The sequence below is a fragment of the Labrus bergylta genome, chromosome 23, assembly GCF_963930695.1.
Source record: "Labrus bergylta chromosome 23, fLabBer1.1, whole genome shotgun sequence".
In the NCBI taxonomy this organism is placed as follows: domain Eukaryota; kingdom Metazoa; phylum Chordata; class Actinopteri; order Labriformes; family Labridae; genus Labrus; species Labrus bergylta.
Window position 1 is genome coordinate 18124136 of NC_089217.1, and position 15410 is coordinate 18139545.

At 39.6% G+C, this 15410-nt stretch overlaps 1 protein-coding gene across 2 annotated transcripts; it reads left to right on the forward strand.

Annotated features, from left to right (window-relative positions):
* Positions 1-5866: 5866 nt before the first annotated feature.
* LOC109995706 (17S U2 SnRNP complex component HTATSF1-like) lies at positions 5867-10830 on the forward strand. Of its 2 annotated transcripts, XM_065951625.1 has the most exons (5): positions 5867-6109; positions 7389-8425; positions 8477-9283; positions 9360-9561; positions 9868-10830. In XM_065951625.1, the coding sequence occupies exons 1-3, from the start codon at positions 6028-6030 to the stop codon at positions 8678-8680; spliced, it is 1323 nt and encodes a 440-aa protein (XP_065807697.1). In that variant the 5' UTR covers positions 5867-6027; the 3' UTR covers positions 8681-9283; positions 9360-9561; positions 9868-10830. The 2 variants fall into 2 exon arrangements, with proteins under 2 accessions (XP_065807697.1, XP_065807695.1); XM_065951623.1 differs by having other exon boundaries at positions 7389-9283.
* The last annotated feature ends 4580 nt before the right edge of the window (positions 10831-15410 follow it).

A 15410-nucleotide genomic window follows, 5' to 3' on the forward strand; every position in this document is an offset into this window, starting at 1 on the left:
TGCTAAAAACCTCCACCTTATTTTGTTCTTGTTTTCCCCGCAGTAAATCTGCTCTACATGTAAAGTGACACTTTAATTGGAAAATATTAAAAATGTCCAAAACTCAGTTAATGGTCCAAAGCTGAGGAGTGCGTCTGCTCAGAATACTAGAAACTAGAAAAATGTTTGCAAGATGAACTAAATTCTATCAAATGAATTAAACATTTTAATCAATATGAAAACGCCTGAAAATCTTGGACTCTGCAAGTCGCACAGCCGTCCAAGAGTGATACATTGGAACGAAACATGTACTGTATGCACACATGTTGTTGCCATGGTAATGGACATTAAAGTTATACCAGAGGCCAGTCAACAACGGAGTAATGCATGGATAACAACAGATATTTATAAAATATCAGAGGCATATGGATCAGAATGTGAACCCTTCAACAACTTACTTTTCCAATACAATTGATCAAACTTTTATATAATCCTGAGGACGTCATCAAGGATCCTCTTGTAGGGGTTTTTGGCTTTACATATGTTTATCATTAATCAATGAAGTGCACCTGTGTTTAAAGCCCCTGTGAGGAGTCTTTTAGGTGGTGATGAATCAGTCTGAATTCTCTCCTGATGTGATCTCCATATGAGCCACAAACAAGACAATTTTATCAACAATGGTCACCAAATTGATGATATATACAGTATATTGATGCTGGACATTACAAAGAAGTAAAATCCTAAGGTGCAGTTGCATTCTGGGAAACGTAGGATCCTGTGTTTCTGAAGCTTCTGAAGCTTGACCCATATTGGAACTAAGTGTCTTAACAGTCATCTTCTAAACCAGCCTCTTCCTAAACATTAAAGAACTTTAATGATACATTGGATGATTGTTTTTTAAAATGTCTGGACACAGTGAAACACAGTGGAAAGTGAAACAATTCAAGTTTTTGGGAGACGTTTGGGTCCATTTTGCTTTTTGTAGCAAATATCAAACCCTCATGCAGCATGGAGCCAACCTGAGAAGAAAACATTTTTATGCCTCGACAGCTGCTGATGTGCTGCCGACTAAACCTCCAATAAATATTAGAAACTACTTTTATTTATAGGACTTTTAATCAAACCTCTGAACGTGAAAGGAGAGAATCCTGTAATCTGTTTAATCACGCCAGACGTCTTTTCATGATTTTTTTAGAGGTTTGATTTCTGCATCTGCTCCTGTGGTTAAGTTTCTCCTTCAATTTACATCAGTGACACACGACCACTAGGTCTAAAGCTCAGTCTGTTTTATTGAAGTCGGCCTCAGACTTGATGTGTGATACCTGCAGGACTGACGTGGAGTCAGCACTGAGTCAGGCTGATGATGGTCACAGGTAGAGCGAGCTGCAACATGAAAGAGAACCACTCAGTTACAATACTTATTAACGCTTTTATTCAACTCTGAAGTCATGGCAGTTTTTCAATTAACCTCAACAGAGGTTGACTTCTCTGCAGCGCTCGTGTACATACGTGTTCCTCTGATGTAGCAACAACACAAGATGAAAGTCATATCATTCTTGCCAGAGGTGAAGAACTCTGGATGAAGATTTCTGCTCTGCGTTGCATTATAAAAACATTATCACAGAGCATGTTTTCTCAGCTCTCTCTCTCTCTCTCTATCTCACACACACACACACACGTATTTGAGTCCTCCATGGTTCAACCTTTGAGAAACCTGCACTAAAAGGGAACTCCTGAGTTTGTTAGTACCTGCCTTAGGACTATGGATGAAATGTAGCTTTTGTGCTAATTCCAGTTTATTTACAAGGATGCTATCTGCTGATATGTTGGTTAATGTGCACTGTCCTAATTCAATAAATAAATAAATACAATTAAAGACTGAATTTGACTTAAGTGATCTCTTGTTATTCAACAGGTTTGTTTATAGAGGTATTTTCTGCTGCATCATTTTCTTATATTACTCACAGACAGGGGCGTGTCCAAATAGGCAATAGCAATGGGTGTCATGTCCCCCCCGCCCCTTTTAACTCTGTTTGGCCACCCTATGGTGCCACCCCAGATATTCTTCACCAGGAGACAGGATTTTCAGTATGGGACTCTAAGGGCGCACTCACACGAGCAAAGTTGTCCCGTGCTGTGCTTAAGCATGATTGTCCCCCCCTCCCCATTCCCCCGCTGGTCTTTCACTCACACTGCTCCAGGACTAACCGGGCCTGAGCACGATTACCTCTTGTACATAACATTTTAATACAACACATGTACAAGTAATTATGAAGCGTGCTTAGTTTACTAATCAGGCGGACTCAAGAGAAAAAGAAAGAAAAACCAAAGAAAGCGCTTGGGTCCGCATCCGCACATCGGAGAACAACGCGGAGAACATTTGTGCCTTACTTTGAGTTATTTTAGTCAGATACAGCCATAACTGTACCATGCCGAAGCACACCGGTTCCAGGCGTGCCAGGTGTAACATTGCACGGATTGGAGCACTCACACTAGTCAAACAAATTGGATTCTAGGGGTAAAGCGTGCTTAGGCCCGGTACGGAATGCCAATGGATTGTGTGAGTGCGCCCTAATGCCCCCTGCAGTAACAGAACGGGGATGTCACTCAGGCTTCATCCTTTAATATTTACAGCTTATGATAGAAAATACAGAACAATAGAAATACTGACATGACAAAACCCCTAAAGCAAAGTTCATGGGAGCAGCAATGTCAGTAGGACTCTTCCTCTAAGGACCATAAATTCATAGACAAACTCAGATGAAAATCAAACCAGAAACACGTCTACACTGCATATCAATTGGAGGTGTCTATAATATATAAAACCCATCCGTGCAGTGCCAGGCTACTCTGCAGCAGCGTCTGGTGTTTGGTATTCAGCGTGGAGACCCTGTTGAGTAAATGTGTTGAGGAATGGGACCCCGGGCTGATGATCCATTTCACTGCAGCGTGGGGCTGAAATCACCGAGCTCTCAGCTCTCTCTCCATTATCCATACATCACACATGTGAAGCCTAACAAGCAGCTGGACGGCCGACTCCACGGTGAATTACAACAAAACTGATATTTTCAAATCAAATCACATCAAACCACAGATGAAAATATGAAGAGGTGTTATTTTCATGCAAACTGAGGATGGAATATAATAGAGACGAGCTCTCAGATATAAACAGGGTGATTTTGAATCAATACTCTTCATGTGTGATGACTCATATTTAGTAATGTGTCGTCTGTTTGTAACCTCTCCTCTGGCCTCCTAATGTTTTCATTTGTACAAAAAAAACCTGATGCGTTTCCAAATGCATGATGATAACACATCTGTTTAAATTTCATGAACGATAGGCCTACAAGTTATCCATAGTTAGGCAGAGACTGACCTGATTGACATGTGGGCGTGGTTTGTCAGGAGGCTTGAAACCTGCAGTAATAATAATATAATATAATGATATAAAGTAATAATTAATATTTACAGATTATGGTTTCAATTGGAGGGAAAACTCAGCCCAGGGTGGAAAAAAAACAGCAGACTTCTCAATTCAGACCATTGGAGTGCAGCTCTTCTGCCAGACACAAGGGGGTGGTGTTGCACACAAAATGCCTGAATGTGTTACCCTATATGGAAAAGATTTTGATGGTGCTGGCAGCAGTCATGCAGGGGTCCTGATAGTTTTACTTAATTTTATACACACTAATCGTAGCACACAATTCTGAAAGCTTGAAGCTCATGCATCAACAACATGACAAAGATGACTCTTACATTTGCTTTTTGAAGGTTGTTTAAATGATTGATCATTTGTTATATCTGTAACACCGGGGTCATAAAGTCAAATAGATACCCAAACATGATTGACAATTGCTTTGTGAAAAACCGTATGTATTTAAGTATTCATGGTGCAGTGAGTGTGCAACTAAGCGAGATGGTGGTTTCAAAAATTGTCAAGAAGTTCATTTAGTAAGGACACAACTGACTACAGACTGACATTTGTTGAGGGTTTAAATGAATGAAACAATGTCTTCTGGAGGTGAGAGTGAATGATGTCACAGAAAAAAGGAGGAATATGGAAGAAAATACACATCAGCTAAAACCTCAGCTGCCAAAGTGATCATCACTCAACATCAGTCGCCTTCTAGTCGTTTAATTTGATCAATCAGCGTTTCAAAAAACATTTTAGAATCACAGGTATGAAAACAGAATGGCTGCATAGTTTCAGTCATGCCAGGAGTAAATTGTGATGTAAGCCTTTATGACTGATTTTCAAGATTCTGCATGAATGTATGTGAGCATAACTGCCAGGATAGAAAAGTTACATTAATTCTAGTGTTAAGCTTTTTCTGGACTAAATCTCACTAATGAATGTGTCTTGAGTGGACTTGTAAAACATACTCTTGTTGATGGGGAATAGAAACATGTACTGGAAATACACTCATCCAAAAGTTTTCAACCAACAACTTTCAAACATCTTATCAGCCAAGCCATCAGCTTTCTATCTTGTAGGCATCAATCTTCAAGATTTTAAATAAATGGTAAAATGGACTTGGGCTTGTATAGAACTTTTCTAGTCTTCTGACTACTCAAAGCGCTTTCACACCGCAGGTTTCATCTACACATACACACACTGATGGTAGAGGCTGCTATGTAAAGAGTCCATCAGTATTAACTAAACAACGAAAAATTGATAGAGGATAATATAAGTTCAGAAATGTGCATTATTTTAAATGGGAGAACTAACTACTAGTTAACCGTGAGTTAATCATTATCAAAAGATGTTTCTATCAAGACTCTGGCCATCCAGTCATACACATTTTGCTCAGTGGGATCCTTTAGAAATTGTGTAACCTCCATTTTTGTTCTCCGTCCGTCTTCTGTCTCTTTAAGTTATTGCTCTGTGCTTCTCCTGTTTCTCTACCAGACCCAGAAAAAGACATAAGGCAGAGTTACATCCTGTGCATTGGTAAACAGCAACATATTTTACCAACAGCCGGGCAGGTATGAGGCATCGGTTGCAAACCCGTAAATCCTCAAAGGATGTCGTCCTGAATGTTAATCGCACAAGTTATTCGACATGTTGCTCTGCAGCTCCACGTAGTTATAAGCCTCGAAAAGGAGCATGAGTTCTTGCTTCTCTGCACTGTAGTTACAGATTGAAGTTAAATCTTATCTCTTTGACAGCCTGGATACAGGAACGATGGGTGAAGGACAAAGGCACCTCTAGCAACAACAAGCCAAAGAGAGAGTCACTTTCCTGGAGGAGAGAAGCTGATGGAGAGGCCTTAGAGACCAATGTCTACATCTGTGCTGCAGAAGCATTTCATCCATGAGACATACGACTGATGAATCTGCCAGACCTCTGAGGTCATCAGCCATCTATCTCAGTGATTTAGGCCAAACTGTAGCAAAGTAAAAAATACTTTATGACCACACCCATCCCATAACTAAAGTGTGTGGTCCTTTTTTTAGGCTTCTTTATCAATTCACTAGCTGTTATAACCATTTACCCACATATAGATTTATTGATGACAATGCACCTGTGTGGGCCAGTCATTTATTTAAAAACCTCAAAATGATCTCTTTACTGAACATCAGAGAGTTTAAGCAACACAAATCTATACTTTTATATAGATAAATTACAACAACACGTTTCGGCTTGTGGCCTTCATCAGGCTCATCAAGAAACTCATTGCAAACATCATTTAAATCATCTTTTAATGATGTTATATAAATTAAATATTAAAATGTTCATGTTTTTATTATTGTATAATGATATTATGCCTGCACGCACGCACACGCACGCTTACGTCTGTAATTGGGACGTAATGACGTAGACCAAGGTACCCCTATATAAGAGCTGTCAATCACCGTAATTTTCCCCTTTTGCATTTGAGATTGACAGAGATTGACACGAGTTGACCCAGTGCAAAAACCTGAATACGAGAAAGCTGATTTTTGGCGAAAGCTAACACATCTTGTGGAGAACAAACTTTACTTTGGTGGATTACTTCTGACAAGTGGATAATTTATTTTATCACTTTAAGAAAAACATCTGGAGAGATGGCTCTTCGTTGGACGACATCGCCGGCGCGTGAGGACCACCTGCTGACCGGAGCTGACCTTTCTGACATCCACGACGAAAGTAAGTATAAACTTTAAAATAATATTCTTCAAAATGGAACAAAAAGTGTAGTTAACCCATTTAAATGCGCTAACCAGTGGAGTTTTACCATATTTATGACGTTTGAGTTTAAAAGATATGTAAACCTTACTGAGAAACACTTTTAAAAGTAATAAACGGACGTTTTCTTTATAGATAATCTTGTTTTTTGGATTTCGTCCCTCTATTAAATGTCCCGGGAAAATGTGGAGAATGTTTTAACAATGTCGTGGTGATATAAACACATTTTAATTTAAATTGAGGGGGTTCATTTGATGTAAATTGTCGTCGAAAGTTTGCTTTAAAATGGCGACTGGCCACTTTTTCGAACAATCACAAAATATGATTTTTTTTTTATCACCATGGAGACGGTGGAATTAGTTTGAGGGCTTACGTCAGAACGTGCAGATGTAAACAAAGCAGAACGACTTCCTGTTAGCCAAATTTAACCATTTAAAGCTTCATGGTTAAATGTTAAACCACTGTGAGAACACATTCTATAGTTCTGTAATGATTACAGGATGTAGAATTATGTGGAACTATTATTTAATATGAGAAAATAAATTATTAACTACATTCAACCATTAGAGTTGCTCTGTCCTAATACATAATTTTTTGTGTGCAATTAACCTCAATTTCTAAGTCGGAATTTATGGCAGTATATAAGAAAGGTTATTTTTTCTAAATAAGCAAGCCTTCTCATTAAGCATGCATACAGTATAATTCTGGATATACTGTCCATGCTTTTCAGAAGAAGCGAAAGCGAGTTATAAGATCTCATTCATTGACAATCTATTGGTGGAAATAAAAATGCTTTTGGGATTTATTTTGGATTCAGACGAAAGATGTTGTAATCATAGTCATTGTGTAAAATGTGAAGGACAGGAGATAGACTCAGAAACAGTCAGTTACAGCTGATACTATAAACATCTTTCTCATATTGTGCACGCTGGTGTTTCATGCACAGCTGCAATGTCTGAGACATATACTTGTGCATTTCTAGTTTTTTGGATGTCCTCATACAGGTCATCCAGTGAACAAGTGAATAAAGTCAATATTAGATTGAAAACCATAAAGTAGCCTTATTTATTTCCAGGCTTGAACTTCTTAGAGATGAGGGAGAGCACTCTCTTACAGATTCTGCGTTACACTCATAGATCTGAGAACTTTATCTAAACCTGAAACTGTGGAGATTAAGTATGTGTTTGTATATTTGTACAGTAAATTAAATACTTTTGCATGTGCTTTCTTTTCCACCTAGGCAGCTCCCTCCACGCAGACGACCTCCCTGGACGTGCCGAGGATCTCCTGCAGCGGATCAGAGCCCTCGACAACGACCTCCCCGTCTTCAGCTCTGAGGACGAGGGAGATAAGGTAAGTGAACTTGAGGCCTTCTGCCAGCTCCTTTCTGACGATGAAGATGAGGACGAGGAGGACGAGGTAAGTGAAGGTGAGGTCATCTTCCAGCTCCTTTCTGACGATGAGGACGATGACGTGTTTGAGGTAAGTGAACTTGAGGCCTTCTACCAGCTCCTTTCTGACGATGAAGATGAGGATGAGGATGAGGTAAGTGAAGGTGAGGTCATCTTCCAGCTCCTTTCTGACGATGAGGACGATGACGTGTTTGAGGTAAGTGAACTTGAGGCCTTCTACCAGCTCCTTTCTGACGATGAAGATGAGGATGAGGATGAGGTAAGTGAAGGTGAGGTCATCTTCCAGCTCCTTTCTGACGATGAGGACGATGACGTGTTTGAGGTAAGTGAACTTGAGGCCTTCTACCAGCTCCTTTCTGACGATGAAGATGAGGATGAGGATGAGGTAAGTGAAGGTGAGGTCATCTTCCAGCTCCTTTCTGACGATGAGGACGATGACGTGTTTGAGGTAAGTGAACTTGAGGCCTTCTACCAGCTCCTTTCTGACGATGAAGATGAGGATGAGGATGAGGTAAGTGAAGGTGAGGTCATCTTCCAGCTCCTTTCTGACGATGAAGATGAGGACGATGAGGATGAGGTAAGTGAAGGTGAGGTCATCTTCCAGCTCCTTTCTGACGATGAGGACGATGACGTGTTTGAGGTAAGTGAACTTGAGGCCTTCTACCAGCTCCTTTCTGACGATGAAGATGAGGACGATGACGATGACGTGTTTGAGGTAAGTGAACTTGAGGCCTTCTACCAGCTTCTTTCTGACGATGAAGATGAGGATGAGGACGAGGAACTTGAGGCCTTCTGCCAGCTCCTTTCTGACGATGAAGACGAGGACGATGAGGTCACCTCGCTCTTCTCTGATGAGGAAGATGAGGTAAGTGAGGGTGAAATCAGTCTTTCACTCCTCTCTCATGATGAAGATGAGGTAAGTGAGGGTGAAATCAGTCTTTCACTCCTCTCTCATGATGAAGATGAGGTAAGTGAGGGTAAGAACTCTTTCCCACTCCTCGAGGTAAGTCTGCTTCTCTCGGACGATGACTTGGACCAGAGTCTTCACCTGTCAGACTCCGACTACGACAGCCTGTCTGACTCGGAAGAGGACTCTGGAAGATGTCTGGCCTCCCTCTAATCTCATCCAGCAGTTCCCACCACAACCCGCCTGTCCTCCTTTGGTTCCCGTCCCTCCTTTTGGGATTTGGTTTATGTTCCTCAGAGACTGATTATCAGGATCCTGCAGGATCCTGTTAGCATGAGCAGCCTGTGGAACAGCACCAGGACCTACAACAGTGTCTGCAGCTCTCTCTTTATTTCACAAGAGGAGATGTGAACTAAAAGTCCTCAATGAGTAGCAGACAAAGAAGCCAGGTGTAAGTAAGAAAAGGATAATAACAAATATGTCAAAAGAGGATGTAACCCTTGGAGATCCAGGTCCATCAACTCCTTGACTCGGCTCTTCTGCAAAGAACCTGCAAGAAAGTTACCACCATGAGACAGAGAAAGCCTTATGATCATCCTTTCCTAATATTTATTTTAACTTATTTAAAAGGTCAAATTTGGTGACATTTGTTTCCTAAAAAGTTGAATGTAGCTGCAGATGTTTAGTTATGAAAACACTAACAAAGCTTCTGCAAGTCTTTTTATCTCTCCTTTAGGGATTCTGCAGAGGATGACACCCGCCGGAGAAACCTGATTCAGAGAAGTGCTGCTTCGTATTCGACACCAACAAGAAAAAGTGAGAATAAGAGTCAAAAAGTTTTCATGCCAAAGTGTTCAAAAATATTCACGACTTGTGTTTTTATGTTCCTCAGGGACTCTTCTGGTGTCGTTTCGAACATTCCTGTGACGTCTTAAAGAGTGGATGTGGACCCATCCTCTGTATCCTCTACTTGAAGAGCATCGAGCGGTTTCTATGACAACAAGCAAAGGAGTTCCTCCTGCCCTCCAGATGAGAAGGATGGTCGACCGCAAGACAAACTGGAGGATGATGGGCGACTTTTCATCAAACAACAAGTAAACCTTCACTTAGACTGGAGACTAAACTCTGTATAACAATAGTTTGTAAGTGTTAAACATGTTTAGCTACTCCCAGCAGTCTAAAAGATAGAACCAACAGAGTCTAATTAATGTGTCACCTTAAAGAATAAAGGTAGAGTACGTTAGCAGATAAGTCATTAAAGAGGGATTATTATACATATTATATATTTAGATATGATTCATTTAGTGACTGCACATCTGAGAAATGTGTTACATCATCATAACGTCTTTCAAATCAGAGTGTTCACAAATATTCACAACTTGTTTTTCTTTATTTCTCAGGGACTCTTCTGGTGTCTTCGGCTCTCGTGTGACTCCTGAGAGAGGAAGTGGACCAGACGAGCACAGCAGCAATCCTTCACTTCCTGGGACACGTGTTTTATTTTATTTTTAAGATCTGAAATCAAAATGTAAATACTGTACCTAGACAGAGAAGATATAACAAGATCTAAATCAATTTACTAAATATGAAGAAATACTAGAGTTAGTAAAATAAAAGTTGTGTAAATAGAAGAAAAAAAACTAAATTAAATCTAAAATAATACTAAAACTTGATGTGATAAAGATTCAACATGAATGAATTTAAAAGGAGTGGTAAAAGTATAAGAAGTTAAATGATAAAAAGGATTAAAGAAGTCTTTGCTTCAAAGCGGTCGCTCGCGGCTACAAGTTAAAGCATAAAGTAAAATAATGAAAACAAAATAAGGAAATAAGTCAGCAAGGAAGTCAATTAAGATTATTTAATAAACTTATTTTTTTATTTCAGTAGACTAATAAAAATAGTTTTTAGTAAAGTTCAGAAACATTTATCTTCATTGCAATATGAAAACAAATTCAGGTTTTTATTCTCCCAGTGAAATCTTTACATTAGTACAGAAACATGTGATAGATTTACTAAATAATAATAATAATTAATACCTTAATAATTTTATAAATTAGGAGAATTAGAATTATGATGAAAATAATGATAGTAACAGGACTAGATAATAATAAATGTTTTTGTTGAAATAATAATAGGTGATAATTTGAAAATACATATTTATATCTGTTTTATTAATGACTGGTTTCATGATTTAAGAAAACATCAGACATGATTATTTGGATTGAGCTTCCTCTCAGATTGTGTTTTTAGTTTATTATAGAATATTTAAATGTTTGTGCTCTTGTATATTTCTGTAACGTAGACAGGAGATAATGTCAGCAAAACATCTAAACCAAATAAATATGTTTAATTCACTAAAAAGAAAAAATCATACTGACTATTTGTTTTCTTTTGATTCATGGGTCTTAACGTACTTGATGATACATTTTAAATGACTGACAGTTCAGCTGTGTATTGAAGTCATCCTAACATCTCCTGTGTAGTAAAGCTGTACCTTTAGAGTCATGCTCCTTTGCTGTTGTGACAGGGAGAGCCATGAACTCATGAAAGAGGAAGACACTTGTTAGCGCTTATTTCCAATTCTCAACATCAAAAGTCGGGTCGGCCTCAGCAGGAGATCTTCTACTGCAGCGACAACATGAGAAGAAAGCGTTTACGTTCCCACCAGAGGTGAAGGATTCTGGACTCCTGCTCCTCGCTGCAACAATCACCTTTTATCACAGTCTTGAGCCTTTTAACAGAAACTAAAGAACAAGTAGTGAACGCCTACAACAAATTCATTTTATAGGCAGCCAAGAGCCGTTTCAGGTCCACATACAGAGAAGGTAACAGGCATGAAGTCCTGATATTTAATGTAACAGTCACAGTTTGAAAGAGGCCAAAGGTACTTGGCAAGAGCTGTGGAAAGCCCAGCTGGATTTCAGAGAAGGAAAACTGAAGGAGGTGAGGAAAGAAACAGGTTTTAAAGGTTAAGAAATGTACAGATGTTAAAACTGCTGGGAGAAATTCTCAAAGGACGCACTCACAGGTTAAATCGATCTGAATATGAATCTCAATCGATTCCCTCACCTGCTGAGTAGCTCTTGCTTGTCACAGTATAATACAGGGTCAATTAAACTTCTGGGGTCAATCTGTCTATTTAGGAAGCACAAGTGTTTGTTAATCAAAACAATAGTGACAAGTGACAACGGGTCCAATGAAAAGGCAAAAGCAAGACAACCCCTTAAAAAAGGGAAATGGTTTTACAAGGTCACCACAGAAAATCGCTATCTGATCCTTCCTGACAGATTTTTCTCTCGTTTTGTGTTCTGCTTGTGTCGTCGTCACTACTGGTAGCCTGAGGCGGTACTTGCAGCCTTGTTAAGTTGCACAGGTAGCCCAGCTCCTCCAAAATGACACATCCATCCATCAACAGGTTTGCCATTTCTCCCAGCACAGTCTCAAGCCCATGGAGGAGATACCAGGAGACTAGCAGGGGCAGCAGGACCGGTATCAGCTCCTGCATGAGAGGAGGAACACCCTATGAAATGACCTCCAGCAGGCTAATAACGGCATGTTTCTGTCTAAACAGTCAATGATGGACCTGCCAATTCTGCTGTTCTCAAATGTTAAGCACAGTGCAGGATGTTGGGCCCTCATGCCACCCTTATGGTCATGATTTTGCTCAACATATCAGGCATTTCTCACTTTGTATAACCAAGTACAATGGTCTATAGTGTGAACAAATATTGACCATATGTCTAGCCAATCAAATCAAATCCTGCAGAGTCCATATTTGATAAAGTGCATGGAAATGCAGTGGAAGGTGTTGGACCTTATCTATCTTATCAGGTAAAATTCCATACATATAATATGAACCCAACTGTGCAGAGCCAGGCTACTCTGCAGCAGCGTCTGGTGTTTGGTATTCAGCGTGGAGACCCTGTTGAGTAAATGTGTTGAGGAATGGGACCCCGGGCTGATGATCCATTTCACTGCAGCGTGGGGCTGAAATCACCGAGCTCTCAGCTCTCTCTCCATTATCCATACATCACACATGTGAAGCCTAACAAGCAGCTGGACGGCCGACTCCACGGTGAATTACAACAAAACTGATATTTTCAAATCAAATCACATCAAACCACAGATGAAAATATGAAGAGGTGTTATTTTCATGCAAACTGAGGATGGAATATAATACAGACGAGCTCTCAGATATAAACAGGGTGATTTTGCTTCTACACCACCAATATGTGACAACTCATACCTGATATATTTAATCTTTTAGTAAAGCAGCCTTTGCCATCCTTCTGTTTCTGTCCAAATATAAAACTTGTTTTTCTAAATATATCTAATTCCCAGGTTATAATTACAATTGTTTTAACTCTGCTGTTTCTGTTTGTTATTATGCATTCCCAAAATGCTGACATATTAGTAAACCCTAGTGTAAAGACAGGATATAAAATGATGCAAAAACAGATCATTGATGAGGACTGCAGAGCTGTTTTTATTAGAATGAAAAGTCATATACTACTCTAAAAAATAAAGCTTAAAGTCAGGAGGATGCACATTTGAATCCAAGCATTGGAGGTTTCTACAGTGTTTGTTTATTTATTTATTTCATGTGTATATGCATGAGTATGAACTAAGTTACTGATCCCAAACACTGCAGCATTTATAGCCTAAGATCATTTGCAAAGCCCGTCTCCAGATGGGACTTTAAAATGCAGATAAAACAGAACCAAACGAGCACAACAACAAACAGACAGAACAGGACAGGATACAAACTATCACACAATAAATCAAAGTAAAACAGGATGAGCAGAGATGACTGGATTCATATCTTTATATTTGTTAAAAGATCAATCAGGGCTTTTCAATGCAGACAAATCATCTCAGTAAAGTGACTGTGTCTAATTACTCTCTGTTGATATTTGTTCTTCATCACAAGGGGGTCCCTTAACTTTCAGTTCACCATAACTTCTGTGTTGTTGTGTCTGCTTTATGAGGAACTAACCTCTACAATAACAAACAGTTATTTGGTGGTGGTGGTGTGTGGGGGGGGGGGATTCTGCTATATCGTACTGCGAGATGAAAGATGCACCCGGACTACATTGATAAAGGTACATTATCAATGTACAACGCTTTGCAGGGCATTGAGAGTGAGTGTTGTCAGATGGGGCCCCCTTAGAGGGGTCTCCTGCTGCCGTTGCAAAATTTGCACATTTTGAGGCAATCCTGTGGTTTAACGTTTGTCAGCCATTGGGGGCCCCCCTACTGGGCCCCAAGCAGTTGCCTGCCTTGCCCTTTGACAAGCAGTACTTCTGAGGACAGCGCACATTAAATGGACGTATCAACAAATAGCATTCATGTAAATATGCCAGAATTAGCACAAAAGCTACATTTCATCCATACTCCTAAAAGGCAGGTACTAACAAAAAACATTAAATTTACAATTACAGGACACGTCTAAGGACAGTCTGCAGAACAACACACACACAAAAACCTCTTACACCATTTTATAAACACATTTGACACAGTTGTTGACTTAATATTGTATGTACATCCTGAGTTATATTCCCTGCTTTTTTTTGTCAATGAAATGCTTAAAAGAACAAAAAAGATTGCTAAATCATGTCAATATCTAAGAGCTCAGATTTACATTATAAGTTGCTTGACATGGTGTGATTAAAGACGATAAAAACTAGTACAGAATCAGGTTTGAGGAGCGGAAACTGTTAAAACTGTTATTGCTAATTAAATGCATTTCAAATCAAGTCATGAAGAAAACTTGAATGAATTCAGTATTGATCGAGCAGAGGAGCACATATCTGTGTTGTGCTAAGCTGAGCAGGAATTATGACAATAAAACAAAAATGTTTTAAACATAAAACTGTAAATATCAGGTTGAAAGTTGTGCAGCACTTACTGGGAGTCACAACTGATGGGACTGATCAACAAAAATAGATGCGTCCTCTTTGACAGATTGGTATCTTAGGACTCACAAAGCTTGAGCTGGCCAATCACAGCTGATGCTCTGCAAATCTTATTCAAATGTTAGAGAGGTGTGTTTGCAGGAGGAGGGGAGTCACTTTAGCCTGTTGTGACCCAAACAGCTTCAGCTGACTCCCTGACGACCTGATCAGGACGAGTCAGGACCTGCCCGGCTCAGAACAAAACATAAAGCAGTCCAGCTGATAGAACTGCTCCATTGTTAATCCACAAAGAAGACGGTTTGATGTTGGAACTTCAGTGGAAAGGCGTAATTGATTCCAGCTTTTCAAATGAGACATTTTTGAGGCTTCTGAGATGGTTCATTTAATTACTCTGGGCACTAGTAAAATACATATTAAAATATCAAGTTTACCTCAATCAAAATCAGTCACCCAACACGCCCCTACCTCCAGTGTCCTACAACAACTGACTCAAAGCCCCTTCAGCAGTCTAACAAGTGTTGCTGTTTGCTCAAGGCCAACATAGCTGTATTAAAAATGCCCGTCCTCACCTTTGAGAAAAAAAAAACCTTTGACCTCTTTTCCCCTCTTTATAGCGTGCTGTCTCTTAACTGCAAACAGAAGTGTATTTTACCTCTGAAACAAAGTCTACTGCACCAAAACTAGAATGAAACTAAGCCTTCAGTTTAATCAGATGATGCAATAATAAAGGATGTTTGGTGAAACTGAGCTTAAGGAGGTTTTTATTTTGTAAATGATAGGCCCATCCACACATCAAGTTTGGTATTCACAAGTCAGGAAGTTCAAAGCCAATCAGGGACCAGCTCTCTTGCAAAGTTTTTTTTAAGTCATAGGACTCACTCTTATGATACATGTGCATCGCTCATTTATAAAATAGCATCTGCCTTTTTTCTCAAGACGAAGTAAACCCTGAATGTAACTCATCAGTCCACTGCGATGGCCATTACTCAGAAGCCCTTTTCAGACTGACCGTTCAAGGTGCAATATGT

Coding starts and splice junctions, on each gene's coding strand:
- LOC109995706 (XM_065951623.1), top strand. CDS start 6,028: ATGGCTCTTCGTTGGACGACATCGCCGGCGCGTGAGGACCACCTGCTG. Junction 6,110..7,388: donor TTCTGACATCCACGACGAAA/GTAAGTATAAAC, acceptor TTTTCCACCTAG/GCAGCTCCCTCCACGCAGAC.